This window comes from Schistocerca gregaria, chromosome 5 (genome assembly GCF_023897955.1).
Source record: "Schistocerca gregaria isolate iqSchGreg1 chromosome 5, iqSchGreg1.2, whole genome shotgun sequence".
NCBI lineage: Eukaryota > Metazoa > Arthropoda > Insecta > Orthoptera > Acrididae > Schistocerca > Schistocerca gregaria.
This window is the reverse complement of record NC_064924.1, coordinates 69347360-69365380: the sequence shown is the minus strand read 5'-3', so window position 1 is coordinate 69365380 and position 18021 is coordinate 69347360. Positions and strand designations below refer to the sequence as shown.

Genomic DNA, 18021 nt, shown 5'->3' with positions numbered 1-18021 from the left:
CCAGAATTCTGCTACAGGATATGAAAAAGACTGCCAGCCATAGTCTTTCAGCCAAAATGCTACTTGTAACATTTACTGGCAAGTTAATAAAAAGAAGCAGCATTTCCATGCTGACTTGTCCATTTTTGCTGTTTTTCACCTTTTAAAAAGAACTGTGCAACATGAATGACTCAAAAGCATTTCTAATTATGTCAGACTTTTAAAACCTCATGCTGTCATTGTTCTGCTGAGGAACAGTTACAGTGATAAATGTCCATATGTACTTATTACTTGAAACAAAGTATGTATTAGTGCTAAGCTGAATCTTGTGCTGTCTTTGGTATGTAAAATTATTCAAGTGCTCCAAAATCACTACTCTATGGAAGAGTGAATACTTCTAGTAGTCATCATTTACATAAATCTATTTAGCTGTTGAGCATTTTCTTTATTGTGTTACCAAAAATTTGCAACATGCAAAATACAATATAACATTTAATAATCATATAAACAGTCATTATATTTAAAATTTTACTTAAATATCAACAAATATACATACACTTCATCTTACATGTCTCAAAACTCAATGCAACATACATACATACATACATACATACATACATTTCATCTCATAAGTATCACAACTCAGTATTTTAATATCTAGTCACATAATACCCAGTCTCTGCAGTAATGGAGTGATGAGACTGCCTTTCTGGCAGTATATAGAAGCATTCAGATTGGAAGATTGGGATACCATTCAACATTATACGCTAGGTATTAAAATATTTTTCACCAAAAAGTCACATAACAAATCTCATTCAAACCGAAGATCTTCATTATAAACAACAACATTTGAACATTCATATGGCAGTGAACATATTTGGGTATTGATGCATTATAACTGAATACAATTGGATAGGTGTGAATAATCATGAATATTGCAGGTGTATGAGTCGACTCAAACTGATAGCTCAATGTTTCCTGTGTGTAAATTTCATAGGTATACCAGCAGACAATAAAAAATACAACAGACATTTGCTTATGGGTGAAGGACTAAAAGTTAAATGGAGTTGCCACATGAGGCACGATGATATCGATTTGGTGTGTCCTGAGTTTTTATTATTATTATAATTATTCACCTCTCACAGTATTCATTTTAGCCAAAACAGTCGCATGATCACCAATAGTTTGTGATAATTCACCAGGTGTTCACTTATATAAAATGAAAGACATATTTGTATTTCTGTTCAACTACTTTGAACTATCAGGGTTTTAGCACATACACACGCACTCAGTTTGCTTATAAAAATTATGTATATGCCATGGAAGCCACTGCTTTTCAAAAGTTGCCTCGGCCGACAGACATGGACACATTTTGCAGAAGAGCAATGTGTGCAAGGCACAGTAAACAGCTAGACATCTATCTGGAAGGATGTTTCCCTACTAAGTCTGGTGCTTGCACCACTACGGCCAGATTTTCTGCCCAGCTTACTCATGTCACATTCCGCTTCACTCAACTCATGGGAATGAGAATCAGAAAATCTCGAAGGGGGATGTATCCGATCACTGAAACTGATATCAGATCACGTTATTTGACATTGTTTAAGAAAGTGATGTGCTAAAAAAGTTGTTTGACCTCACATACCTGAATGTAGTTTCTTCTGTGTGGCTAGAATATCCACTACTGCTGCGAACTTGTCTTTTTCCAAGAACCTGGCCTTTACTTTTTGATTTTCGAGATGGAAATGGTTTTCTAGCTCCTGAGGGAGATGTCTCTGATGAGGAGCTTGATTCTTCCATTCCAGACTTCCCCACTTCTAAAATGCATCAAAAGGAGTTCGCAGCAATGTTTATTCATACTAAACATTGTAATGTGCATAGTCTTAAAATAACATGAATTGTTGTAGGAGAACATTAATAATGAGATTTTCCCATGGAATTACTCAATATTATTCAAAGTGCTGATTTCAGATCTTAGAGAGTAATAAATGGATGGTACTTACCTTTAGTAGGCAAAATCGTATGTACTGCCAAGAGACACATTTAAAGGCAGAGAAAGCTTCTCGAACTGCTTTTCCCTTCAATAGAGAAGAAACAAGAATTGTTAGGTGATGTTGGAAAGGAGGGGAATGTCACTCAGAACCTATGTGGCACACTCCTGTTAGGTCCCTCTCAACCTAGATTCTGAGTCTCTTGCCCCTCATTTCCACCCTCCATCCTCCCTGAGGAAGGAAATAACAGTTCTTAAAGCTACAATATTTCTCTCTACTTGTAAAAGTGTCTATAACCAGTATCTGGAATTTTGCCTTCTAAATTTAAGTACTGGCCGGGCACTGTGTCTCCTTGTAAATTTTACACTTTCCTTGAGTGAATTTTCTTTTTGATAGAGTATTAATAAAAGACTAACTCACAAAGAACAGGCTTTTTTTTTTAATACATTAAGAGATTAAACTAACCGGTGAAGTGGAAATGTATTGTGTAATCAATATGCTATATGTGATACATTACTTATGTTGCAGAAATAATGTGAACACTTTGGGAAAAAAAAAAAAAAAAAAAAAAAAAAAAAACAACAACAGACCAAAACATTTGAATCTTGCGCATAACTGTGTGTTTACCATTCTAATATTACAAATCTGTTTTTGATTTCCTACAGTCATAATGGTTATGACATTATTTACACAAAATAAACTAATTTGGTACTGTAACTTTCAAACAAGATATCAACCCCTTTGCCTGAAGAAGGAGCCACTCGCTTGGAAAGCTTACCAATCACAACAGTCTTTCATGTGTGTGTTCTGCCACCATTTGGTGAGTAGATTTTTAAACAAGATATAAAGTGTGTGTGTGTGTGGGGAAGGGAAGGGGGAGAGAGAGAGAGAGAGAGAGAGAGAGAGAGAGAGAGAGAAAACAAGGAAAAAAAGAAATATAATCAATGTCTTTGCTTTTAAATGAACTAGTAACAGTTTAATTCATCTGCACTAGTCACTCTTGACTGTACCTGTTAAATGGTGTAACTTAGATTACAAGGGATAGGTGAAGACAGTAGGAGTTTACATGATTAGACAGTCTTATTTCACACTACATCTGTTAAAAATTATAAAGGAACAAGTAGTGCAATAATGGAAATTCCTGAAGGAAAAATGTGTAAAATAAGGGTAAGGCAACCATTTACTTATAGAGGATTGGTGTCTATTACACAGAAACACGTAACAGAAAACTGTTAACACTAGCTTTTGAGCTCTTGGTCTTTTTCTAGTAAAAATAAACACATTCACTCACACGAAGACCCAAACTTATAGATGTTTTGGTGTTTGTGTGGTTGTGTGTGTGAAGGTGTGTGCTCTTACTAGACAAGGAGTAAGGGCTCAAAAACCATTTTCTATAAAATGTTTCTGTGTGCCACACACCAGTCCTCTATAGCAAGCAGTTGCCTTTCCCTTATTATATTCAAAGAACAAATAGTAAGTATATGATGAGGGTACCAGCACTGCACTTCGATTATGCAGTGGAAAATATATGCTGACAGGATGACCAGTGTATATTATTACTACAGTGACTTTAATGGATCTTAAATTATTAATAGTTTTACCATCTTTTGATCTGTACCAGTAGTTACTTTTCTCAAGGTGCCATGGAAATCTAGACACTTTATAGACAGACACAGGTGTGTAGGACTGGTGTAACTACACTATTATACTATGCTTAGCTAACAATACTTCCTTTGAGTGAAATAGGAACAATAAGTCAAATGAAATAAAATGTCTGAAGAACTGCATCAGAAGTACTTTCAGTTTTTTAAACATGACCAACTATGATGTCACTCTGACCGGCAAAAATGCAATGTCTTGGCTAAATTTGAATATAAACATAAGGTATGAAAACCTGATGAATCAAATATTCACTTACAATTGCCATTCAAGAAAAGAACTGATGACTCACAGAGAGAGAATTGCATGAAATGTGTTTTATTCATCTCATGATGTACATTTGCAATCCATTAGGTTTGCATACAGTAGACATGTCAAACATTTATAATACAGCTACAATTAATTTTACACTAATAAATAATAGCACTACAATAAATAATAACACTATATTTCTTGGCGTATGTAACACATTGTATCCAGCTCAACTTTCCAGTTTGTCCTGCATGAATTTGTCCACTGAGTAGTAACACTTCAGTGGTAGTACCTCATATAGCTTTCTTTTAAGTGTGACCTAAATTCATCTGTATCAACTTGTTCTTTTTTAATTTAATACAAATTTTCATTCCCATGCATTGAGGTCCCTGGGCATACAGTATGAGGCAGTAGGTGGGGAGCATAAAATTTTCTTTGTTTCTAGTATCATGTGAATGGACAAAATAGTTTCCCTCAAATAATTTATGTGTGGTGTACAAAAATATAATAATCTCATATAATGTATGTGTAAGGATGGCAGAGTTAATATTTTAGTTTCCTAAATAATGGTCAACATTGTTCTTTGTGATTTGCAGTGCACATATTTCGAATGATTTTTATTCTGTATTTTTAGTATCTGCACTATGTCTGTCAAGTTACTCCAAAAAACAACACCATGCCTAATAATCGATTCAAAGTACCTTGTATCTGCTACTTCTTGTGTGTCTATGTCAGTTGCAGTTGATAATATTTGCACTGAAAATGCAAAGCTGCTCAGTCTGTTTGCTAGGTATTCAATGTGTGCTTGCCAGCTCAAATTTTTATCTACATTTAAACCTGAGAATTTGACTGAGTCAACTTCTTCTGTATCTTGGTTGTTGTGTACCTTAAACTGCTTACATTTTGACTGGTTTTGGACTGCATCATGTGAGTCTTAGATATGTTTAGATTCAACCTATTTAGCTGAAACCAAGTTTCTAAGGGAGTGAGGGTACTGATCACACGTTTGGGAATTTTGTCTGTGTCCTGATCTTCAACTAAGACAGAAGGATCATCTGTGAAAAGAGCTGATGAGGAGCTGATATTTAATCGCAAGTAAATAACAGAGAAGAGAAAGAAGACAGGGCCTAATATGGAGCCTTGTGGAACACCCTGAGACTTTTTTTCCAGTAAGAAAAATAATATGCACTATTAGAAGAGATGCTAACTCTTTCCATTATGGTTGATAAGTAGTATTTAAGCTATTGTCAGGCACTGCCACTAATGCCATACTTTTCAAGTTTGTAAACAAGCAATGCTTGATGTGCATTTTCATGTTTTTGCGGCGTAAAGACTGTTCCATAATGTTTTGGGAATGCAGCTGCATACATTCAGCTTCTTTTTCTACTATTTAGGCTGAATACCATCTAGCAATCTTCAGAGTGAGCCGAGGTGACTAACACTCCAGCACTTGCTCTGTCCTTTTAAACCCAAGTACCGAACCACAGCGTATGTGGCCAAAGATACACAAGGTGCCAGAGATGTTGATAGGTGGCAAAGAGGTGTAACATATGAATGGAAATTAAATCTATGGCTGCGCAGTTATTCCTCAAGGTGATAACGATGTGTCACGGAGAGCTACACTGTCGCGACATTTTGTGATTTAATTACAGACATTGCTGGATTCCATGATTTGTCCAAGATAAGAAATCTGCAGTGGTGGAGTACTGTATTGACACTGGGCACTCTACAGTGTATGATAATGTCAAAATTTTAGCCTCAACTTCATCTTTCTGGGACTCAGTAGTGAAAGAAGCAACTGAAATTTGAATTTAATTAATAGAGATAGCAGCTCCAGCTTGGACAAATCATGGGATTCGGCAATTTCCGTCATTAAACCACAAAGACGTTGCGATGGTGCATCTCTCTGTGACACATCAGTATCACTACGTGGAATGACGACTGCACAGCCATATGTTTAATTTCTACGCATATGTTACACCTCTTTGCTCCCTATCAACATCTCTGGAGCCTTGTGTATCTTTGGCTGCATACAAAGTGGTATTATACTCGGGTTTAAAAGGACAGAGCAAGTGCTGGAGTGTTCATCACCTTGGCTCACTCTGAAGATGGCTGGATGGTATTCAGCCAAAATATTAGAAGAAGAAGTTGAATTTATGAAGCTGCACACCCGAAACTATGGAACCAGCAATGCTTGGGTTACACAATCAAATGCCGTTGGGAGATTACAGAAAATTCCTGCCACTTTATTTCTCTTGTCTCATGATGTACTAGAGAGAGAGAGAGAGAGAGAGAGAGAGAGAGAGAGAGAGATCCAAATGAAATGATGAAAAAGAAAGCAATGGAAATATTTTTTTTTTTACTTTCCAGTCATAATTTAAATTCATGCTTTCTGTGACTCAAGCATTTGATAAACCAATTTTTCATTTTCACTAGAAACTTCTGGGCTGGTAGGCCATGGTCGATGTATAAAACTCTCCCCTGATGTTTCGTCTCCGACTGTGGGAGATATCCTCCGAGGTATAGCAGTGACCTCTACAGCTCACCACTTTACCTCGGAAGATGTCTCCCACAGTCAGAGACGAAATGTCAGGGGAGAGTTTTATACATCGACCATGCCTATCAGCGCAGAAGTTTTAAGTGAAGACAATACCGGCCATGAAAGCCTACATTGCATTTTTCATTTGTTATTGAATTCTTCTGCAACTTTACTTTTGGGAAATCTGTCCAGACCAACATGCTGGAGTTGGTGGACATGTGTGTATGAGGTGTGTGAATGTTGTGTGTCTCTCTGTTACTGCTGAATGCTGCAACCAAAAGCCATATGTAAGTGTCTTTTAATTGTGCCTGTCTGCAAAGTGACATGTCTTCTTTATAGTAAGTAGCAATCTGTCTTTTCCTATGTTGTTAAAAGAATTATTTTTATCACACACTTTTATTTTCTGCCACAGTACACTTCACAGGCTTGCACTTTCATCTTCAGATGCACCAGTTCATTATAGTACAATTTCAATTGCTAGTTGTAGCCCAGTTATTTGTTTTGAACTTCCATTCAAAGATGTTCCAGCAGAAATAACCTTGAGGGTTATTATAAATTTCAAAATTAAATGGTTACACTAACACAAAAACAACAACACAAATCTCTGGACTGTTTATGTCTCTGATTTTCTGAGGTTCACTGATTCATGCATTGAAGGGAGACTAGAATAACCGGAAGATAATCTGGATGATTGACTGATCTGGCCTTGTAACACTAACCAAAGCGGCCTTGCTGTGCTGGTACTGTGGATGGCTAAAAGCAAGGGGAAACTACAGCCGTAATTTTTCCAGGGGACATGAAGCTGTATTGTATGATTAAATGATGATGGCATCCTCTTGCGTAAAATATCCTGGAGGTAAAATAGTCCTCCATTTGGATCTCCGGCAGTGACTACTCAAGAGGACGTTGTTATCAGGAGAAAAAAAACTGGCATTCTACGGATCAGAGCGTGGAACGTCAGGTCCCTTAATCGAGCAGGTAGGTTAGAAAATTTAAAAAGGAAAATGGATAGGTTAAAGTTAGATATAGTGGAACTTAGTGAAGTTTGGTGGCAGGAGGAACAAAACTTTTCATCAGGTGAATACAGGGTTATAAATACAAAATCAAATAGGGGTAATGCAGGAGTAGGTTTAATAAAGAATAAAAAAATAGGAATGCAGTAAGCTACTACAAACAGCATAGTGAATGCATTATTGTGGCCAAGATAGACACAAAGCCCAAGCCTACTACTGTAGTACAAGTTTATATGGCAACTAGCTCTGCAGATGATGAAGAAATTGATAAAATGTATGATGAGATAAAAGAAATTATTCAGATGGTGAAGGGAGACGAAAATTTAATAGTCATGGGTGACTGGAATTTGATAGTAGGGAAAGGGAGAGAAGGAAACATAGTAAGTGAATGTGGATTGAGGGGAAGAAATAAAAGAGGAAGCCACCTGGTAGAATTTTGTACAGAGCATAACTTAATCATAACTAACACTTGATTCAAGAATAATGAAAGAAGGTTGTATACATGGAAGGAGCCTGGAGATACTAGAAGGTATCAGATAGATTATATAATGGTAAGACGGAGATTTAGGAACCAGATTTTAAATTGTAAGACATTTCCAGGGGCAGACGTGGACTCTGACCACAGTCTATTGGTTATGAACTGTAGATTAAAACTGAAGAAACTGCAAAAAGGTGGGAATTTAAGGGGATGGGGCCTGGGTAAACTGACTAAACCAGAGGTTGTACAGAGTTTCAGGGAGAGCATAAGGGAACAACTGACAGGAATGGCGGAAAGAAATACAGTAGAAGAAGAATGGGTACCTTCGAGGGATGAAGTAGTGAAGGCAGCAGAGGATCAAGTAGGTAACAAGATGAGGGCTAGTAGAAATCCTTGGGTAACAGAAGAAATATTGAATTTAATTGATGAAAAGAGAAAATATAAAAATGCAATAAATGAAGCAGACAAAAAGGAATGAAAACGTCTCAAAAATGAGATCGACAGAAGATGTAAAATGGCTAAGCAGGGATGGCTAGAGTTAATGTATGGATGTAGAGGCTTATCTCACTAGGGGTAACATAGATACAGCCTAAAGGAAAATTAAAGAGACCTTTGGAGAAAAGTGAACCACTTGTATGAATATCAAAGAGCTCAGATGGAAACCCAGTTCTAAGCAAAGAGGGTAAAGCAGAAAGGTGGAAGAAATATATAGAGGGTCTATACAAGAGCGATGTACTTGACAATATTATGGAAATGGAAGAGAATGTATATGAAGGTGAAATGGGAGATATGATACTGCGTGAAGAGTCTGACAGAGCACTGAAAGACCTAAGTCGAAACAAGGCCCCGGGAGTAGACAACATTCCATTAGAACTACTGGCAGCCTTGGGAGAGCCAGTCCTGACAAAACTCGATCATCTGGTGAGCAAGATGTATGGGACAGGTGAAATAATCTCAGACTGCAAGAAGAATATATTAATTCCAATCCCAAAGAAAGCAGATGTTGACAGATGTGAAAATTACCGAACTATCAGTTTAATAAGTCACAGCTGCAAAATACTAATGTGAATTCTTTACAGACGAATGGAAAAACTGGTAGAAGCTGACCTCAGGGAAGATCAGTTTGGATTCCATATAAATATAGGAACACGTGAGGCAATACTGATCCTATGACTTATCTTAGAAGATAGATTACGGAAAAGCAAACCTACGTTTATAGCATTTGTAGACTTAGAGAAAGCTTTTAACAATGTTGAGTGGAATACTCTCTTTCAAATTATGAAGGTGGTAGGGGTAAAATACAGGGAGCAAAAGTCTATTTACAACTTGTACAGAAACCAGATGGCAGTTATAAGAGTCGAGGGACATGAAAGGGATGCAGTGGTTGGGAAGGGAGTTAGACAGGGTTGTAGCCTCTCCTTGATTTTATTCAATCTGTATATTGAGCATTCAGTAAAGAAAATGACAGAAAAACTCGGAGTAGGTATTAAAATTCATGGACAAGGAATAAAAACTTTGAGGTTCACCGATGATTTGTAATTCTGTCAGAGACAGCAAAGGACTTGGAAGAGCAGTTGAATGGAATGGACAATGTGTTGAAAGGAGGATATAAGATGAACATCAACAAAAGCAAAAAGTGGATAATGGAATGTAGTCGAATTAAGTCAGGTGATGCTGAGGGAATTACGTTAGGAAATGAGACACAATTAGAGAGGATATAAAATGTAGACTGGCAATGGCATGGAAAGCGTTTCTGAAGAAGAGAAATTTGTTAACATCGAGTATAGATTTAAGTGTCAGGAGGTCGTTTCTGAAAGTATTTGTGTGGAGTGTAGCCATGTATGGAAGTGAAACATGGAATGTAAATAGTTTGGACAAGAAGAGAATAGAAGCTTTCGAAATGTGGTGCTACAGAAGAATGCTGGAGATTAGACGGGTAGATCACGTAACTAATGAGGAGGTATTGAATAGAATTGGGGAGAAGAGGAATTTGTGGCACAAATTGGCTCGGGATCGGATGGTAGGACATGTTCTGAGGCATCAAGGTATCACCAATTTAGTATTGGAGGGCAGCGTGGACGGTAAAAATCATAGAGGGAGACCAAGAGACGAATACACTAAGCAGTTTCACAAGGATGTAAGTTGCAGTAGATACTGAGAGATGAAGAATCTTTAACAGGATAGAGTAGCATGGAGAGCTGCATCAAACCGGTCTCAGGAAATGAAGACCATAACAACAAGAAGTTATCTTCATTTAGCAACTGCATTTTTTTGGTAAACATTATCCACTCTATGCAGTATTTTCTCAATATCATCAGAAACTTCTATAAATGAGATCTATTCATTAATTCATTCATTCTCAACTCACTTGTGATAGTGGCATAGTATGAGAGCACATGAGGTTGAAGAAAAAGTAAATACTGTTGTACAGAGTGTTCTGGGGGAAAGCTACATCCATGCCACTTTTAAAAATTTTAAGGGCTGTCCAATTTTATGCATAATTGTCAGTTTACCTTACAATTTTTGTGTGGAACAACTTACTTCATGGAAGGTGTATACCTTCAGTGCAAAGAAACATGATGAGTTCTGCTGCACTTCTTCCTATTGAAAAGGCCACATTTGGACATTACCCTAGGTGATCAATTGATAAGGGAGAACAGCAACTGCTACATGACCAATATAATTAGATAACATAGTGGTAGTTAAGGAACTGGTCTTTTATTGAGCAGGAGAGATTTTCAATTTTTTTCCCACCATCTTCATTCACTTTTCCATGCTTCCCCTTAATCAATCAACGCAAATGTTTTCACTGATCTTATAAAATGGCCATGTCTGTTTTTATGTTGTATCCTTGCCCATCTGAGCTAGCACTATGATGTAATGGTTAAGGCATTAAACTTCCATCCAGGAGAGTAGAACCCTATTCCTAACCCTCTTCAACAGGTTAAGTTTCCACAGTTTCCCTAAATCTCTTAAGGTGAAATCTGGGATATGTTTGAGTAGATGACAATTTCTTTCCTGATGCTCATTTTTATTCAGTCTGAATTTGTCATCAACTTATAATGATATCTTCAGTTATATAATGTTAACCAATCATATTCCTTCCTAATTTGCTCTAATGACCCTACAATTGATGAGAAATTAATTTTTCAGCTTCCATTTTTTATAACTTACTGCTTGTTGATGTATTTCTGTGGATATATGGGAGATGTGTTACAGATCAGCTACCATAAGAGTTTAACTCACTATAAAAATATTTGCTTTTGCCACATAAATCCCTTCCAAACCTCAGTTCTCTGTGAAAATATGACATTTTAAAAGTAAATACATAATTCATATTGTTTCACAACGTTGTCTGTCTATTCTGTGCTTCATGGCTTATTGAATGATGCATTAGTGAACATGTGTCGGGGGGGGAAAAAAAAAAAAAAAAAAAAAAAAAAAAAAAAAAAAAAAAAAAAAACACCCTCTGTTTATGAAGGCACATCAACTTTAGTTGCAAGGATCAGGGATTATTTATAAAAACAACCTTTACTTTTGTTTTGAGAAAAGAAAACTCATCAAGACCACAGTACAGATTTTTATTTACATTACTCTTCCTCATTTATCGCTCTCTCTCTCTCTCTCTCTCTCTCTCTCTCTCTCTCTCTCTCTCTCTCTCTCTCTCTCTCTCTCTCTCTCTCTCCCCTCCCTCCCCCCTCTCTCTGTCTCTTTCTCTCTTCCCCCCCTCTCTTATTCCTCCCCTACCTCCAATCCCCCTCTCCTCGTCCTCTTGTCTGCACACTGTCAAACAATCTTTTACACATGCACTACCTTCCTCCCATATATTTCTTCTACAGTCTTCTTACATTTTGTTCCTCCATTTTGTGTTCTTTGTCTTCCTTGTCTCCTCCCCCCCAACTAAACGAAGCATGGGCAATACAAACTACTCGTTACAACATGGTATAAGTTGATCCATGGTGTCATATAAGGATTTGTGCTTATTTAATGTTTCCCGTGTCTCAAATAAGAACACACTACCATGAGATGGTAAGGCAACTGCAAATGTATTTATAATGTACAGGATGATTTGTTAATAAGATATAAGAAAGAAAAAGTTTCTACTTACCTGATGATACCAGACGAAGGCACTGAAAAATCACATGGATTCAACCAGACAAAGAGAAGAATGTGTTAGGAGGAACAAGAATCATCAAGAATTTTGTAGGAAAGTCATTCAAGACCTCATCCCAAGGAAGAAACAACAGACCAGGGTGAAAGTAAAGTCTTCTCAAGTTTCAATACACTGGCAGTTGCTAGCAGCTGACTACTAGCATCCCTTTTGTCTCATGTAGTTTTTGCCTTCCTTGGTCAGAGATACATGGCATTTCTAATAAATTCGTGAATAGGCTCATTTCACCAATCTTTCACTCTCTTTAGTCATGATCAAGCAGTCTCTTTTTTTGTATATGTTTGTATCTGTTGCTTTTATGTAATTATGTTTAATTGTAGCTTTATTTTCAAGATCCTTATTCTTATAGATGTTGTTTGGTTTGGTTTAAAATGGTGTTCAAGTTTTACAGTTAAAATGTCTTTACACAACCAAGACGCAAACAGTTACCTAACTTTTTATGAATAGCGGTGACATGCTTTAATCTTATGTGTATTAGTTGATAACATAGTGAACCAGATCATTACTTTAGTTGACAACATCAAACATGACCTAAATAAGCTCCAGGCAATTATAAAAGTCTACAATGATAAAGAAATAGAAAAACAACTTCCAGTTGCTCACTTATCATAAAACAAAGATTCCAGCAAGGTAAGGTGCTTTGTTACTGACATCAATCTGATACCATATAGTGGATGTAAGATATAAATCATCTCTTGACATGTAGGATTCTGCCAATGCTCTCGGCACTACTAGCATAAACTATGTTTGGTGTGAGTTCAGCAATGTATATTTTGGTACATTGGAAGACTGATAAGCAAATATGTATCAGAGCACAATCACTATTTGTGATTGTGGCAAAACTGCAAAATGGCAATAATGCATCATCATTTGGACTATAGTTGGTCAACCAGTTACCAAGAAATTTGTATGCTTCCCAGGCAGGCATGAATGAAGCAACAAGAAATAAGAAATACTATCAAGATAGTCATAGATGTCTGACTAACATGATCAGGGTGGACAGCTGCAAGCTGTTTATGTCCTGCATGCCAACAGACACAGTTCAATGGGCTGCATGTGTTTGTTCAGCAGCTCCACATGACCTTGTGTGCAATGGAAGAGACAAGCAGCCACAAAAGAAATGCTGCATTGCATTGATGCCTTCTGCAGGAAAATATTTTTGCTGGGTGCAAAATGCTGACTGACTATTGCCTTCCAGTCATCTGCCGGAGTAGCACAAGCAATTGCTTCTGATATGATCACTCGTCAACAGGTTTCTTGACTTGAAACAATCCAGTTACATCCGTATCAGTGATGTTCTTCATCACATGACAGTCAATACAGAACACAGTGTAAAGAGTAGGCCACCTCCAGAACCCAATTATTGTCACTCATAGTTTTAAGAATAATGCAGCCAAAAGCCCCAATGGACATAATTCAAAATTGGCATTGGCTGTGGAAGCATACACACTTCATTATGTTTCAGTTGTTACAATGAAGAGCTTCATGTTTTTATGGATGACTGTATCTGTATCTTACACTAAATCATTTATGCACATGGTCATTCTCCAACATTTTGCATGGAATATGCTGTGAGAATAATGACTATCAATGTGACAGCTGTGGGTTTCAAACATTCTGGTTCCATGTGACAAACAATATCAAAATAATGGACAGAATTTATTATAATACAGAAGAGTAGTATCCAGGGAATTTCTGGTTTCTGTTTCATCCAAGTAAATTAATTAAAAAATTAATATTTTTATTGTTGTATAGTTCACAGTTTAGATTAGCCCACTATTCATCTTTTTCCCCCATGCCACTGCTGTACACCAGGTATGTTAGCTGTAGTTGTGACTATGGAGTGATTTTTGTAGGGGTGTAACATTCCCACCATTTCAGTCAGAGCCTTGAGATCTCTAATTTCCCTTAGTGACTATTTGTCTATGGCTTCATAAAGTAGTGAACAGCACATTATTGTAACCTTATTAACCACCAAGTTGCAGCTATCATTCTTTTTTTTTTTTAATGAAGCTTAGTTCTTGAAAAAAGTTACTAATTAATAACATTACAAAGTTAAATATTCTACAAATGACACAAATTAAATGAATTTCATATGTCCCAATATCCCTAATAAACACAGAATCTGATTCCATTGTACTCTATTAAAATTTTCAGTAGGTCAATACAGGATCAATCTAGTATCTCCTATCTTGGCGGAGAAACAAAATTCCAATCAGAACTAAACAATGGTAAGAATATAAGAAAAATTCAATTTTAAATAGATTTTTATTACATAATTTCTTTCCAGATGAAACTTTTATATTGATGAATTATATACTCCCACATGTACACTGCCCCCCATCCACCATCCCACCCGACATTCTCTGTTCCTGATTTGTCTGCATACAATTATCTTCAGATATTTTCAAGTACATGTTTTCCTTTTCTTACTTTTAGATTCACTTATATTTTGGCTGCTCATCATTATAATAATATCTGTACCATTGTTTTAAATGATAGTGGAGCTTACACATTCCTCCACTTGTGTCACAGGACAAGCAACATATACCTTATTTTTCATCCTTTGCTCTTTTAGAAAACTGCCACACATCCGATTTCCATTTTGACATATCCAAAAAATATTTATTACAGATGTAATAATATTCTCAGATAAAGCAATTGTGCGAGAATCTAGATAAACTTCAATTTATCTACTGTTGTGTATGATATATAAAGTATATTAGAATACACAATGTGAATATCTATCTTCTATCTTTTGTCAAATAACCACCTCATCTGTTTCATCATTGCCTCCTAAGAGAGCATGGTACATAAATGGAGCGAGCACACAAGCTGGAGTCACCAATTTACTTGTCTCTTAACTGGATGTCTCACTAAAGTCCCATCAAAGGAATGCCTTCTCTGTTTGCTCTGGCCTCTGCTCATCAGCTCCTATCTGAGTATGGGAGATAACCAGAGGGAGTGTTTTACTAGGGACTCCTGAGTTATTCATCAGTTCACCTGATCCACGGACAAGATGAAGCTGCCTATTACTCATGAGAGGTGCACGTTGACACTTTGTGGTGAAACAGCAACACCACAGCATACATACAAAAAGCAGATGACATTCTCTCAAAACTAAGTAGATGACATTATCTCAAAACTATTAAGATACTTTGGAGAACCAACCACAAAAAAACTGTTCCATTTGCTATGTGAGATGTATGAGACACATGAAACACCCTCAGATGTCTAGAAAGAACATAATACTCCCAGTTCCAAATACGGCAGGATGTGGCAAGTGTAAATGTTGTTTCATAATACTGATACAAATTATTCACAGAGGCATGGAAAGACTGGTAGAAACCAACTTTGGGCAAGATCAGTTTGGGTTCTGTTTTTAGTAAGCTTTTGGCAATTTTAACTCAAATTTGGAGCCATGTTTAAGATGAACTGGAATATACTGTTTACAATCCTGATGATAGCATGGATAAAATGTAGGAATCAAAGGATGGCCCACAACTTGTACAGAAACCAGACTGAAATGGAGGCAGTAGTTGAGAAGTGAGTGAGGCAGGGCTGTAGCCTACCCTTCACAGAAACCTGCCTTAGAACAGAGCATAACCAAATGGGAATACCAGCTTTGAATGCCTGCACTGTATGATCCAAAGCTATAAGGTTTGAAACAACACGGTAATTCTTTCAAACGTAGCAAAGACTTATAAGAGCAGTTGGAGACAATGGATAATATCTTGAAATGAGGTTGTAAGATGAACTTGGATAAAATTCAACAACAAGGGTAATGAAGCATAGTTGAATTATATTGAGTTATGCTGAATGTATTTGATACAAAATGAGGCACTAAATGTAGTAATTGCTATTTGGGGGACAAAAGAATTGACCATGGCTGAAATAGTTAGATTATGAAATGCTAACTGGTAACAGGTAACAGCAAGAAATGCATTCGTGGGAGGGGGCATGTGGTGGTGGTGTGTGTGCATTTGTCAGGGGCAGGGAATCAGCTAATTCTGAGTATAAATGTATTTGCAGGTCTTTTCTGAAGATATTTGTGTGGAGTGTAGCCTTGTACAGAAATGAAACATGATGATAAGTTGTTCAGACAAGAAGAGAATAGTAGCTTAGGATGTGAAATGTTAAAGATTTTTTAGTAAAATGTTTAAATAGCCATATTCCAACATTTTTCAATCATTGATTACCAACGTCTGCTGGGCGGGTAACAAAATGAATGCAGTATCTAATCATAAGACTGGGCAAAGACACAATACCATCAATATGACACATGCTTGTGCATGGAAGAGACAACAGGAAAAGTTTTGCACATTACAAATCAATGAATAACCATTTAAGCAATATCTTTCTTATTCAAACATGTAAGAACGTCAGGCATACTGTACAGTAATGTTGTAGCACTTAATATTGTGTGTTACGTGGCCAACACTGAGCAGTGAACTTACTTGCAGACATAACATAGTATCAGTCAACAACAGTAATGTGTGTCCTACTCAGAGCAATGAGCATACTGACCTGCTCAGTGGTCTGATCTGGCACTCATGACTGTTGTTGATTGACACTGCACTATGATTGCAACTCTGTTCACTGCTCTGTATTGGGCACATAACACTGTTATTAAGTGGTACAATGTTGCTACACTATGTGTGTGATTTGCATAAATGTCTGAATAGGAAAGATACCATTTACATAATTTTTGTCAATTTATAACATGTACTTTATCTGTGGTCACTTTCATGCACAAGCACGAGTTGTATTGATGACATTGTGTCCTCACACAGTGTTATGATTGAGACACTGCACTCATTTCATTAACTGATCTGAAGATGGCTTATTGCTCAGCCAGAATTAGTAAGTGTGTGTGTGTGTGTGTGTGTGTGTGTGTGTGTGTGTGTGTGTGTGTGTGAGAGAGAGAGAGAGAGAGAGAGAGAGAGAGAGAGAGAGAGAGAGGAAAGGGGTGACACAGGTATTGTAAAGGAAGACAACAACTTGACTACAGTAAGCGGGTTCAAATAGATGTAGGTTGCAATACTTAAGCATAAATGAAGTGGATTGCACCGGATAGACCTAGTGTGGAGAGCTGCACCAAACCACTCTTCAGATTAAAGACCACAACACGATAACATAGCACACAGAGGGCATTACGATGCAATAAACCACAGTCCTGCAAAAAATCAGAAATTCTGATATCTTAGTGCATAAGTAATTTACTATTTATATTTTGAACTATGGTGGAGCAATTTGATTGAGCTTTGCAGTTTTTCAAATGTTGTAACAAAACACTTTAACAGCACAGTAAACAACAAAAGAAATTCAGAGACTCCATTACTGGTAATCAAAGGTGGTGTAAAGAAATCTTGTAGATGCTGTCTACAGTTTCCATGCACAATTATAAAATGATAATATTGAAACCTCTACTGTGCAAACAAACCTTGTTTTATTTTTCTGTACTCCTTAACCTTTGTACACTTAACTCTAGCTATAGTACTGCATTAATAATGTTTAAAGAATTATAACTGTAGTGAAAAATGGAGTGTTTTGCGTACCGTGGATCTCACCTCTTGCCATTCTATGTCTGAAAGAAACAAGCTCCTGACTGGCTGCCACTTGGCCCCCAGGAAGTTCTCCTTCTGAGTCACTGCCCAATGTATCGTACTCTGAAATAGGCAGGTGCAGTGTTAAAATCTTCTTAACCTCCGAATCAGTGCTTCCAAGGTTGTCTGATTCTGAAACAATGTTGGTCTGGTATCAGAAATAATACTAGTCTCCTAAACTTGGGAACAGGTAATTTCCCAAATGCCTGTAACATTCTTTTGTTTGAGACTCTTTCTTCTGCTCATACGTATAGCATAATATTTATTTGTAAATATGAGTCACGGTGTACTCAAGGTGACATTCCGTTCTACCAATGGAAACTCCAGGTAGGAATA

The 18021-nt window shown here is 36.9% G+C and overlaps 1 protein-coding gene across 1 annotated transcript in view; it reads right to left on the bottom strand.

The window, feature by feature from the left end:
- Positions 1-418: 418 nt before the first annotated feature.
- The window catches only part of LOC126273226 (Down syndrome cell adhesion molecule-like protein Dscam2), a 376826-nt gene continuing 359223 nt past the window's right edge, over positions 419-18021 (bottom strand). Inside the window, exons 34-36 of the mRNA XM_049976769.1 lie at positions 17650-17817; positions 1622-1793; positions 419-1548 (exon numbers count right to left, since the gene is read on the bottom strand). Of these exons, the coding sequence (XP_049832726.1) occupies positions 1389-1548; positions 1622-1793; positions 17650-17817 (500 nt within the window). The 3' untranslated portion in view covers positions 419-1388. The remainder of the gene's footprint in view (positions 1549-1621; positions 1794-17649; positions 17818-18021) is intronic.